The sequence below is a fragment of the Orbicella franksi genome, chromosome 5 (genome assembly GCF_964199315.1).
Source record: "Orbicella franksi chromosome 5, jaOrbFran1.1, whole genome shotgun sequence".
Classification (NCBI taxonomy): Eukaryota; Metazoa; Cnidaria; class Anthozoa; order Scleractinia; family Merulinidae; genus Orbicella; species Orbicella franksi.
Genome location: NC_138149.1, coordinates 25,512,598 through 25,529,900, shown reverse-complemented (window position 1 = coordinate 25,529,900; position 17,303 = coordinate 25,512,598). Strand labels below are relative to the sequence as shown.

Genomic DNA, 17,303 nt, shown 5'->3' with positions numbered 1-17,303 from the left:
CTGCTGTTGATGTCATGAGAAACAAAGTTGTGAACGGTGTGCTGTCAGCAATTTTAAAACAATGCATAGATAGGTCCGCAAGGTATGCATGATTAAAATACTGGCCACACACGTGGAAGAGTAAAGCCCCGCACGTAGAAGCGGAAATGTAGCTAAAATTTTTTAGGGAAATCGCTTTTTTCCGGATATATCTTAAACCATTTTAGGCCTAGGTCAAAGAGTTTTACTGGTAAAAGTAATTTATTAGTTATATTTCTTAGGACATAACTAACAGTGGAACTACATTTACCACATAGTAAGATTTTTGAGGTATATCTGGTGCTTCTGACGGATCATGTGACACGTCGCGTGAAGTTAAGCGGAAATATCCAATATTTGACGAATTGATTTCGGTTTTTAGAAAGATCATCCAACAAAAACGAGCTAAAAAGCGTTTTAGATGCAGGTCAATTGTTTCCATCTTCTCACGTTTGGAATGATCGTTCCAGGTTTCGCAGAAAAATTTTATAGGGTTGAAGGTCATTTTTTTCAGAAAATTGGACTTTTGATCATTCATATTTCCTGGCAAAGAAGAAATCAAAGAGGACAATTAGCTGCAATTCCAAACGTCGGTAGCAATGTAGATAATTTAAATTTTTCATAAAAGACGCTCGTTTATTGATCAATACAAGTAAAATTTACCACCAAGTCGCCGATCTGAAAAAAAATAACAAAATGATCACGTATCACGTCACGTGTTCAGCTATATTCGAAATAATAGTTAAGGCAAAGAAGGACGCCGAGTTGTATAATTAGGGAAATTTTCAGGCTGGTTAAATAAGTATAACCAAAGGTACAGCTGCACAACTATAGTTAATTACCTTACACTTTTCTGACCCTGGCTTTAAACTGCTTGGGATTCTGTCAGTTAATCACAGACTTACAGTGTTTGGCTTGCGTTTGTAAGAGTGTGTTTGTTCAAAAGTTGCGTCGATTTGGTCTAAAAGATCTAAAAAGCCTAAACCCCCCGAGAGAGAACAGCTAACATGCAGGGAAAAAAAGCCAAACAAAAAAAATATTGATTTAATGGTGAATTTCGATACTATTAAAGCTCTAACATGGCGCCGAGGTTTAGGGAAATGAAACAAAATATTTTTTTTGTTTTGGAACCTCAATCTTTATTTGATTTCTTAATAAAGTTTTGTTCCCCTAACCTGGGAGCCACGTTAGAATTTTTATATTTCAAAAGTGGCCTCTTAATATTTTGTGAATTCATTCAATTCTTCGACTCGGTTGTGTGATTCCTGTGGTATCGTCTTATCAACATATTTCTTCGAACATTAGTTTTTCACATACTTGTGCAATCAGTGACAAAGGAGGGGACATTTTTCCTCTTGGGGTGGTCGGTGTAGCCAAATGGGACGTGCAAAAATAACCTACACTTCCCTGTTGAATGTCCTTTTACCTTGGTACCCTGTGCCGCGTTTTTGGTCCATAATATGTTTCACATATAAACGGCGGTAATTTCAAATTGTTATTTGATTATGTGGACTTAAGTACTTCCATAAAGAAACAAAGTATGTGTACTTTTATTTTACAGAAACGAAGAAAGTCGAGAAAAAATGGCAGTAGTAACAGTTTTGGCGCTAAGACTCGAGCAATTTCAGAGGTGAATCTAACGCTGGACCTTCTGCCTGCCAACCTTGCACATATATAATACACGTGAGGATGTATCGACTAAAAAGCGCTCAAAGTTCTTAGAAAGGCAGCGTAACGGTGGAAAGCAACACCAGGTATTGTTGGACGAACTTTATTTCGTGATTGCTAGGTTATTTATCAGCAGAAAGTATCAGTTCTAAATTCCATACAAACTCGTACATGCATTTTCAAAATGTCATTAATATACAAATATATGCTTGGGTTACTTCTCAAAGGAGAAGGGCTGTTAACGCACACCCTTTTGCAGAGTGTTCAGTTCTAATCTGTGATTAAATATTGTGAATATCCTCTACGCAGTAAACAATTGCAAAATGTTGACTACTAGTAGTCTCTCTCTCGCTCAGTCCATCCTGCCCGGGCGTGGCTCGAAAGAAGGAAAGTATTCCCGCGGGAAATCTTGGGGCGAGAAGCGCACGAAAGGAGCTAGGGACTACCGACAAAGTCCCCAGGATTTTGCCCGATCATTTACTTCTTGAGGTTAATTTACGGTCTTGCTTGACGGACTAAGCGAAAGAGGGACTACTTGTAGTCTATGCAAAATGCTATTTAGTCAGTAAACATCTAAAACAATTCGTTTTGATCGGATTGGGATTGTTCAATTTAAGGGACACCTCTCCAGCTGATACATTGTACATCGTGTTTCATTACGTACTTCCTGGAGTTTGCTGCATGTATAAACTTGTTTCATTATCTTGAACATTGACGAAAAAATTCTAAGAAAGATGTTAACTTACGTGAAAGCATGGGAAAGAAGAAACGAAGGATAAAATATTGCAATATCCACAATTTTCGACCAGAGCAGCAATTTTGTTTTCCTGACATTCTGCCACAAAATCAAATTTGATCAGTAATCTGTAATCCACTTTGTTCCTTTTAATCGTGCACTTCCTTCTGAAAATACTTGTTAATATTTTCGCGCTATAAAATCTTACTTTTATCCCACGTTTTAAATGTATTTAATTAACATAATTTTACTTAGCCCAATAGAATCTCAAAATAGCTCACCCGCCGCAAAATTTATTTAATTCCTACAGCTTAATGTTCACCCTCTAACATTGAACAGTTGGATTAGCGATGATCCGCGGCCGGTTAAAATAAAATACATGAAGCGATCTCTCAGCTGTCAGTTAAAATGACAGCCCATTTTTCAGCTCAGGAAATCTTGCAGATCTCAGAAAGAGTCAGTCTCAGCTGACAGTTAAAAAGTTGACCAATTCTCACTGACTCGAGCTAACAGTTTAGCCCACAGATACTCCTAAATAAATACTAATTAGTTTATTCGCTCGATCCATCCTGCACGACCAACAAAAAAAAGATCGAGTGGAATAAAGAGAAACTATAATAGCCTGAACTTAAATCTAACGAGTCCACAGATCATTGAAGCGAAAAATGATATTAAATTGGAGCGATTTTAACATAAGTGTACATCAAGGAGTGTTAATGAAGGGATAGCGGGGAGAGGCGTGTATAAGCTCGCGCTTAACGCCGGACATCAGGTAACCCAAGATCAGGAGTTGTTTGGCCCTCTCCCCCCCCCCACACCCTTATGGTCCATGGTCTCCCCCCTTTACCATCGCAAAGAGAGAAGAAACGCCTGATTGCAGAAAAGCTTCCTTCTAAATAAAGTTACGAAGAACGAGTAATATACAGCAGAAAAAGTATATTCTTTTTCAAAAAAAGGATCTCAATTTGAAGTCAATCTTGTAAAATCAATGATTGCAAAGGAAGCTTTTTATATTAAATTGCAAATTCTAGTTTTACAAGAATTCCTAATAAACGTCACTTAAGTTAATGAAATAACTACTTATTACTGATTGTGAATGATGAATTATTTTAAGCTGTGACCAGCGAAGATCAGATGTTGGTATTTACGTCACTAACAGGATTAAAAGGGTTACTCTTATTCTTTCTACGATGACGGCTTCAGTTTCATTTCAGTGAATTTGAGTGAAAGAGTTCTTCTGAAGTAGATCTACCTGGCTCCTCGGTAATCACAATTATCTCCCAAGTATTGTCCGTTTAGATTGGAGTAGTGGCAATGTTTGTACCACCAGGCGCCTGTGTACTCTAAACCCGGGGTGAGGGGGGGGGGGGCACTGCCATATATGCGCTGTATAGGTATGTGCCGCTGTGAAGGGTATGGTTTTCAAGCAGTTTACTCTAGGCAGGAGCCATAATCGGGGACGGAGACCGTAAGTCTCGGGATCCGCGCGCACCTATGATATGAGACAATTTTTCTATTTTTAGAACAAATTGCGCCATCCTGACGTCATATATCCACGCGGATCCACGCACGTGTCAGGGGTTCTCGCTGGATGTTGTCACGTTGCATGATCAAATGATGAGAGTTGCGAGATTCTCTTACAGATTTTTCACAGCGATGACAGGGAATAAGGCAAGCAATTAAATCCAGGGCTCTTATAGGTAGTTTTATGCTCTGAACTGATGGAAAAGGTGAGTTTTTCAGGGTCGAAAACAAGAATTCAATTTCGCGCTGTGAATGAATAATATGTGCTCGCGCTAGTTGAACGCGTAAGCTTTTGCGTTTGTTCTGTAAAGAAAAGTTATGAAAGAAAATTCTTTACTTTGGTATCGAGTTAATTTGAGAGTTTCCCGAAACAATGCTTAATCATAACCAAACCCTGTTTTTGATAGTTTCTTATTGCTTCTGTTTGTTTGGCGAGTTTGCAAAAGTTTTTTAACAGAAAGTCTGACACGTACATAAGTAGCTCATCTGCATAGTGCAGCGCGTGCACCTTCAAGTCCGAGTCGGTGTTTTCAATTGTCAACAAATCTTGACAAAGATTTCTTTCGTTGTCTTTTGCGCTGAGATGCTGCAACAGTTTTCACCAACGCCAAAAGGCTACTAACATCATGCGTATTTCTTTAACATAGTGAAATTTTACACTGCGAAAATAAAAAAGAAAATAAAATACACATAGAGTTTTCATAACTCAACCAACGAAATCGAAATCGTTTTTCGAGTTGATTAAAGAAAGCGTCATCGTAACTTTGCTGATTATTTCTGCTGCATATTCACATATTTTCAGCTAAGATTCTAATATGTTCTCAAACATTTATCAACCTTACACATAGTTAAAAACTAGAGATATTATATGAGGTTCGACGTACGTTTTCACACGAAAGTGGGGAAGCTAAGTCCTATTTATCATGTTTTACTGACTGTACAAAACACGCATCGGCGGGCGCTCTTTTCATCGACAACAGACAATTTATTTGATTTTTACACAAGCAAAACTGAGCAGCATCTACAGACATAAACTTTATTGTCACTTATTGGACCTTGATAAAGCATCAAGCGTTGCTTGCAATTCAGGCGAAACTCAAACTTGCAATGACTTTGTTTTACTTTTCGGTCGAGATAGACCTGGCGAAATCCTCGCAAGCGTGTGGCAAGAGGAGGGAACTGGACTTTGAAGTCCTGAAACGGTGCTATATCCAAATATATCCAACTGGTTTTTTGCTGTGTTATGCGGAGCTCTTGTAAATGAAGCAGCGGAACACAACTTGGTCAGCGATATGAAGCGGGACATAACTGAATTCGGCACTGTCTTACTTCACTCAAACTGGAGCAGCTTACGACGAAAATACTGAAGCAAAATTCCAACAGACATGAACGTATTGATTTGTGGGCCAAAAACACCAAACATTTAGGGAATTTGGGACGCCATTTCCCCGCACTATATCCGCAAAAATCCACGCAGCATGTACGCGCGTGTGCCGCACATGATGGCGTAATTTGTTCTAAAAATAGAAAAATTGTCCCATATCATAGGGACAGCCCCAATACTAGAAATGGCGCGCGCTTACGGTCTCCGTCCTCGATTATGGCTCCTGCTCTAGGATATCATTTCTTACAAAACTGACTGGTTGGTTGAAGATTTTACCTAGAGTAAGGAAACCAGGAATTGCCACTCAAAAATTAAAAAAAATCAAATCGGCAAGTTTAAATTTACGCAAATCAGCCTCAACAGTGTCGATAGATGGGGGGATTTGGGGAGTTTACTCTACTATAGGTTAGCAAAATTCAGCTGAACTAGCTCTGGTATAGGCTAAGGGTTCCAGGTTCCCAGCGGCACATCCCCACCCAGCAATTCCCAAAGTACCCGACCACCCGGGACTCTACAGCACAGTTGTTACTGCTCCATCTGTCATTATCTCTGTCTTTTGTAGTAAGCGCCATGTTGTTATGATATGCTAACGAATCTCCCGCTGTACCTGAATATGTCTACCTCACCCCCCCCCCCCCCCTTCCCCTTGCGCCCTTGCCACACACCGCCGGGAAGAGAAAAGAAAGGCCTGATTGAACAGCAGCTATCACCATAGCAACTTTATTAGTAACGGGTAATATATACCAGAAAATCGTCTCCTTTTCAAGAAAAAGTTCAAAAACCTTAAGGCAATCTTGCAAACTCATGGTTTCTGGCTCATTTTTTGAAAGAAAAATTACAAGAACTCCGACCGTTTCCTTAATAATTAAATCGACTAATTATTAAAATTCTTATAAGTAGTTTTTTTGAAACACATCTCAGAATAAAAACTAGCGATATAAAACGACGTTTCGATCTCCCTGAGATCATTTTCAAGTTATAGAAAAAGCGAATGAAATATACATATATAATTACAAATTAGGGCGTGAGAATGCTGTGATAAGCGACCATGGCTAATACTAGAAAAACATTTGCTATAACAACTACTGTGAAAATTATAGTTTCTGGCTTAAATCAATGATTGTAAAGGAAACTATTTTTATCTTTATAAGAATTCCAATTCAAGAATTCCTCTTAAGTTAATGAAACAACTACGAATCATTGTTTGTTATCGATCAATTACTGTTAGCTGTGGTAAGCAAAGATCAGATGTTGGCATTTACGTCACTAAGAGGATTAAACCTGTTACTGGTATTATTTCTACGATGACGGCCTCAGTTTCATTTCAGTGAATTTGAGTGAAAGATGACGTCTGAAGTGGTACCACCTGGCTCCTCGGTCATAACGTTTATCTCCCAGGTATTGTCCGTTTAGGTTGGAGTAGTAGCAATTGTTGTACCACCAGGCGCCTGTATATTGTACAGCACAGTTGCTTCTTCCCCTTCCGTCATTATCTCTGTCTTTTGTCGTAAACGCCATGTTATTATGATGTGCTAATGAATCCCCCGCTGTACCTGAATATGAACCCACTTCAAGTCGATACTGCGCCTGCTCATCACCAATGTTAAACTTGCCATATCTGGCGTACGCTTTAACTCCGTTCCAGTCCTCCAGCTCCACTCGTAGAGAGCTCGGTCTAGAGGCCGTCAGTCGGTGGATCTTGTCGTTTCCTAACCAGAACTCAGCAGTCAGCTGACCAAAGCCTGCTTTGTAGTCGTTCCATCCCCGATAGAAATCTACCGAGCCATTTTGTCTTCTCTGAAAGACAGTCCAGCCGCCACCGTCAGTGCGCATGTCACAGTAGACAGTAAATTGTCCTCTACCGTCAGGGTTGACAGAGTACAATCCACTTTGAGTATGGCCAGATTTTAGCATGTCAGAACAATCTGAGAAAAGAGAAACGAGGTCAATTAATTGGCTCTCTTTTTGTATAGTTTAATTTAGCACTATGAGAATTGGTCAGTTACTTTGGCTTACAACCATTATAAAAAGGAAGAAATATATGTTTTTCCAAAGGACAATGCCAGCAATAATTATGCATCCTTCCAGCCGAACGAGCAATGGGAACAATGGGAATCACAAACTGACCAAAGTTATGAGGATTGCGAGTGAGAATTCATCTTTCTAGATTTCAATGTTACTTATTTTGATAAAAATTCTGTTTACAGTGTTTGAATAAAACCTGTGATTTAGTGTATGGACTCGGTGTTTATAATAGGCGACAAGAAAGCTTGGACGAGGCCCTTGTCTTAAATTGTAAAATCTCAGACACCACTGATTGGCAAAACTAGAAGTTATTGGTAGCAACGACACCATCATCAGACTAGAACATGCATACAAGGTAGCTCTTAAGTACGGTGTTAACAATGGATCAGAGCATTGGTCGACCATATCCACAGAATCTACACTCATAATGTACTCAAATTTGAACTTGAACAGCTAAAAAAGATCATATCCTGGAACAGCTTCCCTTCACATATATCCAATCCACGTATTCGTCGGTTTTCTATTGACACTCTTATGAGCAAATGTACGCAAGAATCAAAAATAGTTCGGTAAGGCTTGAAAAATAGAATTTGCCCTACTGTTGTATATAAGTAGGCCTTAGTAAAAGTAAAAACGCTATGTAGTTTTTTTCTTCAAAATTCTTGGTATTTCCGAGAAAAAGGACATTACGGGTTTCGCGTCCAGACATCAATCTAACGAGTTCTAACTGGGCTGAAAACTGACCATTTTCATTCGATTCGCATTTCGCAACTATTGAGCACGGAAAAGTTGTAATACAACCAACTTAATGCAGAACTATTCCTTGTCCAAAAAAGCCCAGTTTTAAAAATATTGGATTAATCCAACTATCTGGCCGTGAACAAAACCAAAGTGTTCTCCAACAATGAGTTCGTCAGTCGGTGAAAACCGTGACAATTGTCGTTTTGACCATGTGCCATGTCTGGGAATTCCAAAAGATTTTAGATTCTAACTATACTAGGATAGGTCTTTCAATATATGTAAAGTTTAGTTTGGACAAATGATTAGGCACTCGTCAAAACATTATTCAAATCATACACAAAAAAATTAATATAACGCCAGCAGTCGAATGCGTGACCAATAGTACTACCATTGTTTTTGTCATTAAATCACTTCAATTCGAAATATCACTGGAATCTCAGCACGACTTAAGCATAAACCAACATATATATGTTTACCTTAGCTGGGTTATCATGTCTTGACTGTCAAACAACATTCCTATCCTGCCATTTCAACGGTATTCCATTAGGTTTGCATTTCCAAATCGAAAGAGAAATAAGTGCTGGTTGGCGGCGTACAGTTGCGAACTATTTACACATCAGTATATTTGGTCGTAACGCTTCTTGATTGATCACACAACTTTGCCGGCTATGTTATAAATACTGCGGGACTGGAAGATATAGGTTGTCGGCAGTATTTCGACAAATTGCTGGTTGACTTTAAGCAGAAAATTTTGAAAATAGCGTTTGAAAGTCTGCGGAACAAATTCCAGTGAGAGTTCTTCAATGGTTCTCAGACCCAGTTCGCTTGTTTCGGTTCGACAAAATCAACCATCGTTATGTCTTTATTGTATCATTGACCGATCATCGCCAGTAAATTGTACAGTGTATCTTTTTTTAGATCTGGAATATTGCTGCAACAGCCGATAGCACTTCTGGAAGGCATTTCTGCGCTCTTTTCGAATGTGTATTGCACCATCCTGAAGGAAATGAGGGGACGTGAGATATTCGACCTTCCTGGGTAGACGTCACAACAACCGCTGGACCCATTCTCCTCAAACTCGGTCGTGAAACAAAATGGCGGTGTTTTGGGGCTAATTTCGAGATTTCGTCGGGGCACAGAAAATCGAGGATTTAACCGAATCCAAAAATTGTTTCGCAGAAGTATTTCAAATAACATGTAGATTCGTTTTAGCGAAAAAAAAAAAAAAAATTGGGGTTAGGTGCACTTTAAAAGCTCTGAAATCCCGACCCTCACCCCCATGTAAAATATGTTGTAACGCACGGGTCTCGGATAATACATCTTCAGTCAAAATGGGGGACTTTCAAACGTCTTCAAAATGGAAACCCGAAAGTCGCACGTGGAATAACGCTTTCGCAGTTACTACTGGCTTAATCAAACGACACAAATAACACAGATAGATGATACATACATGGGACTTGGCAGTAACTGTTTTTCTTCAAAGTCGGATATGAGTACTGACAAGAATGCCGCTGAAAATTATACGCAGGGAAAGAATCAGTTTGCAAGATTCAGGATATTACAAACCGAGGTAGGTGAACATGCTATTATTATATGTCTGTCATTTATACTGTTTGGTAATGCTGACGTTTCGAACTGAAGTAATATGCCGATACGATGATAATACTTTTGGTCACGCACTCGGAAGCTGCTGGTGTGATTTTGTGTCTTTTGTGAACGATTTTGAATAATTTTTTGACGAGTGTCTAATCATTTGCCCAAACTAAACTTTACATATATTGAAAGTCCTATCCTAGTATAGTTAGAATCTAAAATCTAAATCGAAACCACCGAAACGACCGAAACGACCGAAACGAGTGAAATAATAAGTAAATAAATGCAAAAGTTAAAAAAAAAAAAACAGCCTTGATCTCTGGCACGTTACTATGGCAGCCGGATCTCGTACCCGGATCCACATGTGTGCCATCGTTACATCTCAAACCTGAAAGATGGATGAGCGCAAGGGTGTCGATGACGACCATGAAGACATCGAAAAACAGGTGAGTACTTTTCACATTTTCAATGGCATTCTACCTAAAACAAGAAATGTAATTTCAAAGAAAGGTTTTCTGGTCGTGTCGTGGATTCTTAGGATGTACGGAAACACAATCTCAAGAATTTCCGTGAAGAGCTGAGCGCCTAATAAGAAATTACTTTGAGAACTGCACGAGTCACGAAGGCCTGACGTTAATATGATTAAAGCCTGTTAAGTCACCCTCGTTTTTCTTTAGAGATACATATTAAAGAAAGTCCTGGTTCGTGCGAAGAATGCTGCAAAGTCATTCTCGAAAAGACCATTCGATTCGCCACTGTCTAAGAATCCACGATACGGCCAGAAAACCTTTCTTTGAAATGAGATTTCTTGTTTTAGCTAGAATACCATTCAGCATGTGAAAATTCTCACCTTTTTCTCGATGTCTTCCTGCTCGACAGGCTTGCGTTCATCCACCTTCCAGCTTTGTGATGTCACGATGTCACATATTTGGCTTAAGAGCAGGATCTGGGTACGAGATCCGGCTGCCATAGTAACGTGCTAGAGATCAAGGCTTTTTTTCTTTTTAACTTTTTCATTTATTTACTTACTACTTTACTCGTTTTGGTCGTTTCGGTGGTTTCGGTGGTTTCGTTTCGTTGTTTCAGGTTTTAGTACATGCCGAAATGGAGTATGAAAGTTAAATCGTAAATGTCGCTTTTCTCGGAAAGACAAAACTATTTCAAGGAAAAAACTACAGCCTGTTTGCACTCTTGCTAGGGGCTAGCTATATCCAAATACGAGCGAATTTGAGCTTTCTAGCCTTGCCGAAGAAATTTGATTTTGTTTGATTTTTGTGGGCATTTGCTCTTAATAGGACTCACACAGCAGAGAACAACACCAACGACAAGAAAGACTCCACCACCATCTGGCTGTCTATCCCGTACACTGAGGACAAAACCTCGCAACTCTTAAAATTATTCAAACGAAAGCTCCGAAGGTACATCTAAGAAACTCCAACGTCAAAGTAAAAGTATGCTAGAAAACAACTAAACTGTGTTTCTACACCAGCAACAACGATAAAGTACCACCACTCAGTAAATCGCATGTTGAGTACAAATTCAGCTGCCTCGGTTGTCAGTCGATTGACGTTTATTGGTAAAACAGATAGAACTCGTTTCATCCGAACTTCTCAAACTCATTAATAATTCATCAAGTTTAGACAAAGAAAATCATGACCGTGACGGTGTTTGGATATCTGATCTTAATTAGCAGAGATTTTTATGATTTTATTTCTCCGTTTTCTCGTTAGTTTTAGTTTCTGTCGAGAAGATATATCAAACACTCAAGATAGTGCTTGACCACATTTCCAGACACCTCAAAGTTCGTCAAAAATACTCCGCTGCGCGTCGTATTTTCAACTCTCTTCTAGGTGTTTGGAAATGTTGTCAAACACGGTCTTTCGTGTTTGATATAGTACATCTGAACGAGCTATCTTTGACAAAAAGAGTACAATACACAACATTTGCACACTCGTTAGCATTTAATTTTTATACAAAATTTGTGTAATCAGCCGGATACCTAAAATTCTGACAGCCTTCCACCTGAATCTTGTAACAAAGAATACTTTACACAATTAATCAGAAACCGTGAACACCACAGTATTAGACACGACTGCGATAGTAACTGGAAGCTTCTCCTGTACAAATTAAAGAGACACATTCCATCAAACGCCTGGCACCTTCCCTCACTCGAAGAGCAGAAGAGCACTTTGCCTTTTCTCATGTGTATTACTTTTTGTTTTGTTTCTTCATTGGTATTGACACCGTACTTAACAGCTACCTTGTATGCATACATGTTCTAGTCTGATGATGGTATAGTTGTTACCGAAATTTACTATATAAACACCAGTGAAATACAGGATTTTTCTTTTACTAGAAAATCATATCTTCATTGCGCGCAGTGAAGATACTATTTTTATCTTTCACACTGTTAAGATATCATTCCTTTTTGATAACATTTTTCTTTTGTCCCTCTAACTACACTTAAATTTGTTGATGTATGATCGAGACAACTTCGGATCTTCTTCGGTCGTCTTCGGCAATCTTCGGGAAATGTTCGGAAATGTTCGGAAAATGTTCGGAAGTGTTCGTCTACCCTCCAGAATAATTTTGGAAAAACTTCGAAAATCTTCGGAAAGTGGTCGGAAATCTTCGGAAAATCGTCAAAAACGTCGTCATTAGTATGTTTATATAACAAACAGAATATTACATGCCCGCTTGTGGATACGAATTTCGACACAACTATGAACATTCTCGGATTATCATTGACTCTGTCAGAGAACATTCGTTGCCGTTTTGTTTTGTTTCGTTCCGTTTCTTTTTTTTCTTTTCCCTTTTTCTGTTTTACTACCTAATAAAGAAATCCAGACTACCTGGGGGGGGGGGGGGGGGCTACGATTTGTAGCTTTTTTTTTTGTACATTTCCTTACTGACTGGGAAGTCAAATGTACTACCAGTCATCTTCATATCATCATAGTACCTAGCTCTCCTCTGGAAGAATAGGAATATAAATGTACGACTGTTCTCTAAGTTAACTATATGGGATATACACATAATACAACCCCCTTGGTTAAAACCTTCGACACAGTTTATAAGCAATCCTCATTAAGACTGCATGTATGGACTGAAGCTGATTTGTATTGTTTCTGCTGACGAAGAGCAAGTTAACCATTTCTTTGTTTATTTCAACTACTTACCTCTAGGTTTTTTAACTTCAACATAACTTATTGTCTCAATATCAAACACTCCTGCACTTGTAGCCACACAAATATAGTTCCCAGCATCCTCTTCTTTTAAATCTCTTACGATAAGTACGTTTTTTCTCCTGTCACTCCTCCCCGCGGGCAGTGCTGCTCCTTGTCTTTTCCAGCTGATGACTGGTCGCGGATCACCAGTAGCGCTGCAGCTTAACGTCAAAGTATCGCCAATACCAGCAGCTATTTTTTCAGGAGGCTTAACGGTAAACACAGGAAGGGAAACAACAACTAGCTGAGTTTTCTTTTCAACATTTCCTAAAAGGTTGACCGCTGAACAGAAGTATGTGTCAGAGTCACTTTTACGGACATCGGAAATTTGTAAGACACTGTTGTTATAGTGCGCCCTCCCCTGGGGTAACTGACCAGACGACTTCCTCCAGGTCACCACTGGTGCCGGATATCCGGACACGTGACAGGTTGGTAGAGTGACGTTAGTTCCTTCGGTGACGTACGAAGGTCCCGGATGAAGAGATACACGGGGAAGAACTGAAATTAAGTAAACGTTATTATTTAAGTATTTAAACTTTATGAATTGGTGTTCCATCCCCGGTTGCTTCTAATAGAATCAGGAAACATTACAAGATGTAGTAGTAGTACTGCCAGTGCAACTGACACTCGTCCAATTATTGTTTACTTTTAGAGTACCTTTATTTAGAACACCGTACGCATACGAAAGCCTTCATTCACTCTGGAGCTGTTTGAGAATTACCAACTATTCATATACGTTTACACTATGAAGAAAGAGCAAGTTTATTCCCGATAACATAAAATCAAGGTGCTACTTCTAAACTTGTAAACCTGCCCTAAAATAACTATTTTCGATAATTTTTTTAGCATTTAATATTTCAAGAAACTCACCATTTACTGCTAATCGCACCACTTCCTGTGAATTCCCCTGGATGTTTGTTGCTGAACACTGATAAACGCCTGAGTCATTTCTGGTCACCTTCTCCAACTCCAACTTTCCACGTGAAACCGCTGATTCAGTTATTTTTGATTGATTGTCCAGTTTACTCCACGATACCGTAGGCTCAGGATTACCGCTGGCTGAACACTGAAACGAGGCTGTTCCACCTTCGTTCACTGTCAACGTCACAGGAGAAACAACAACAGCAGGAGATGATATCGATTCACCGGGTTCGCCTTTAGTTCCCGGCATGCCTGCGGGTCCCATGTCTCCTTTCTCACCTTTGTTTCCAGTCTCTCCTTGTGGTCCTATAGGTCCCATAATGCCTTGCTTGCCACTCTTTCCTGGCGATCCCATAATACCTTGCTTTCCCTTGTTTCCAGTCCTTCCTTTCTGTCCTCTTCGTCCCCGGGCTCCTTTGTGTCCTCTTGGTCCAGGTGGACCAGGAGGTCCAGGGGAACCAGACGAGCAACTGACACCCTTTGACTGACAGAGATGCACTCTCGCCTCTGATAAAAGGATGTTGATTTTGAGCATCGTTTCTGCTGTGAGTTTAGCTTCTGTCGAGTTCTCAGATGAGTCAACGTGGCGGCTGTGTCTTTGGAGTTTAGAGGATTGATCTTCTGGCAAGAAAGAAAAAACTTATTTGAATGGAAAGGACGGAAAGACTACAATATGCAAAGCATTTATAACGATCTTAACTTTGTGTTAAAGGTAACGAGTTTTTAGTGTTCGTGCTGCCATTATCGCCGCCGGCGACCATGAAGTTTTCATTACTAGCTTCACGAAATGACTGAAACGGAAATACTTGACGTCTCCTTCAATCGAGACTAAAAAAAGTAATTGAAGCATCAGCTGCCAACTTTTCCTTTGCTCATTTCCTGATGAAAAAATGACCAAAATAACCCCATCGGTGCTGCCAAGTTCGAATGGAGTTGTTCCTTATCATTTTGTCCATTTTAACTGGACAAATTTAATTTGTTTGAATGACGATTGATTATTTTCATTTGAAATTGTCTGAGGTGGATTGAAAAAAAACTTGACCTGCTAACCTTCAGTTCAGACATTACGTCTGTACAGCACAAACAGACATGTAGGAACACGTTTATTTGTGATTTAGTTTACAACTCAAAGAATCTACACAGTATACACAATTTAAACAAGCTTTGATTCTGATAATTGTATTTCTTGATTGTAACAACTTGTAAACTCTAGTTTGTATCAGAAAAACTTACCAAGAGCATTCTTGAAGATCTCCCTGCCTGCGCCATTTGACGGCGACTTGGCCTCCGCAACGCTTTCAAGAGTGTTTATTCTTTTCTTTTGCTCGTGTAGTTCCAGTTCAACCCTTAAAAAGCCGGCGCAGTAAAACACAATGGAGAGAACAGAAATAATGGAAGCAAACGAAGGCATACTTTGCTTTTGAACAGTCATGATCTCGACGATATCAATCCGTAATTCCACAGCTTTAGTGGAATACAAACTGCTTGAGCTGGTTACGTGATACTGGGATCACGAGTTTGGGTAACTTGCCAAAAGGTCTGCTACTGATGTCATGCGACTGAAACAAAGATAGGTCCGCAAGGTATACATGATTGGAATATAATCTCAGCCCCCTGCAGCATACAAACAGCCCTCTTATTCCTTAACCTAACCCACCGCAATATATTCCAGTTACTAAAGCGATGAATTTTTAAGACACTTAGATTGCCTGTCATCATTAAATTAACCGTCTTGGCGAGTTTGTGAAGATGGGGTTTCGAGTGTTAACACTTTATCAGTGGAAAGTGACGAGAAAAGTTTGTATTTCTAGTTATGTTGTTTTCTTTTTTTTTTTATTCCTCCACTTCATCTTGGAATACATTATTATATTATTATTCTATTACAGTGAGAAGAAATAGTGAAGGGCAAGCTACATGAGTGACACAAATTATTTGCTCTAATTACATTTAGTTCAGCATAAAAAGGAAACTTAATACAAGAGAGGACAGAAAGGAAAGAGTAAATACAAAAAGTAATAAGATTTTACAATGGTTGATGTTAGAACGCACCAGCGACTCTCACACGAAAGCTTTAAAATCTTCTTCTGGCGTATCAGAAGGGTTGTTATTGTTTTCTATGCTTAGTTGAGGTCCTGTTAACACTCACACAAAAAAACATTACATGAAGTAGGGTAGCTTTGGTAAATAGTTCTATGTCAACAGAGGTTGTGATCAGAAAAGATCTGAAAAAAGTCTTCACACCGCACGATTAAGCTTCTCTCAAGAGTATAGTTAATAGAGGGCACCCTGCACTGTGTCCAGACTGATTATGTCAGTAATATTGCCTACGGCAGGCATGGTTGAATCGCGTTCGTTTTTCTTGTTAATTGTAGGCGACAATTTGAAATTAGAATATTTTTAGGGATCAGCAAAGTCATTGTCGGAGACTTAATAAGGGATGCGTTATGTGTACTGGACACAAAATTAACAGGGTTAGAGATGTCCTTCATAAATTTGGTGTCCATAATGTTTCGTTACTATTGCTACAAGGAAGTTAACGGTTTAACTAGGCAATATTATCCTTCATCCAAAAAGTTGAATATGATGACTGTGACAGTGCAAGTAATCTTTCATTCCATGAGATTTTGAACATTCTGTACTTTATTTCCCTCCGCCTGAACAAATTTCACTTGTTATTCTGAGGGAACTCAATTTATAAAAATTGCTGAATTGTCCTTGAAAATCCCGGAGTAAAAGGTTTGACGTCTGTTTGAACCATACATACATGTTGGACTGTAGGTTTTGGCCACGTACCTAATGTAAAGAACTCTGGACAGGACAGGCTTCTTATCGAGGGCATTAGCGATATCATTGTACCCTATTGTCTTTATGCTAAGACTCTTCCTAATAATTCACCTTGGTTTGTGGACAGGCGATGGCAGTTCACCCTGAAGCGTAAAACGTAGCGAAACGTAGCAGCTTTCTCAATCGCGGCAAGACGAAAGAAACTAATAATGAATTTAAGATTTGCGGACGACGAAGACAACTACGAGTACACATACTGGATGGGGAGGTTTGGGACTAGTTGCTGTACGCCAGTTCAATTTATGTGGCGTTAAGTATGTATAATATTTTCCCTTCCTTTGATCTTCATTTTCCATTTAGGTCACAATTTTAGGCTAGATTAACTTATTTTAGGAGGCTTGCATTTTATTTTGATAACAAGAAACTACAGTTTGGCTTCTAAATTTTGTTCCCGGTTTTTTTGTTCCAGCCACCTCCTCCTTGCCATCACATAACCTGGGATGAAGCGGTCTTACTTCCTCCCCACGGTCACCACCCTGTCCACCTCCCCCCTCCCTCCCCTTGCGCCCTTGCCACACACCGCCGGGAAGAGAAAAGAAAGGCCTGATTGAACACCAGCTATCACCTTAGCAAATTTATTAACAACGTGTAATATATACCAGAAAATCATCTTCTTTTCAAGAAA

At 39.4% G+C, this 17,303-nt stretch overlaps 2 protein-coding genes across 4 annotated transcripts in view; both read right to left on the bottom strand.

Moving 5' to 3' along the window:
* Positions 1–1,001, bottom strand: part of LOC145487280 (uncharacterized) — a 29,636-nt gene extending 28,635 nt beyond the window's left edge. For both annotated transcript variants that reach the window (XM_081466027.1, XM_081466028.1), the window contains exon 1: positions 1–1,001. This exon is cut by the window's left edge and continues 306 nt beyond it. The gene's annotated coding sequence lies outside the window, so the exon portion shown is untranslated.
* A 5,246-nt stretch (positions 1,002–6,247) lies between these two features.
* On the bottom strand, positions 6,248–15,666 carry LOC145487282 (uncharacterized). Of its 2 annotated transcripts, none has more exons than XM_081466032.1 (4): positions 15,068–15,666; positions 13,784–14,455; positions 12,866–13,411; positions 6,248–7,255 (listed from the first exon to the last, which is right to left on the bottom strand). In XM_081466032.1, exons 1-4 carry the CDS (start codon positions 15,264–15,266, stop codon positions 6,630–6,632), a joined length of 2,043 nt encoding a protein of 680 aa, XP_081322158.1. In that variant the 5' UTR covers positions 15,267–15,666; the 3' UTR covers positions 6,248–6,629. The 2 variants fall into 2 exon arrangements, with proteins under 2 accessions (XP_081322158.1, XP_081322159.1); XM_081466033.1 differs by having other exon boundaries at positions 13,784–14,452.
* Between the last annotated feature and the right edge of the window lie 1,637 nt (positions 15,667–17,303).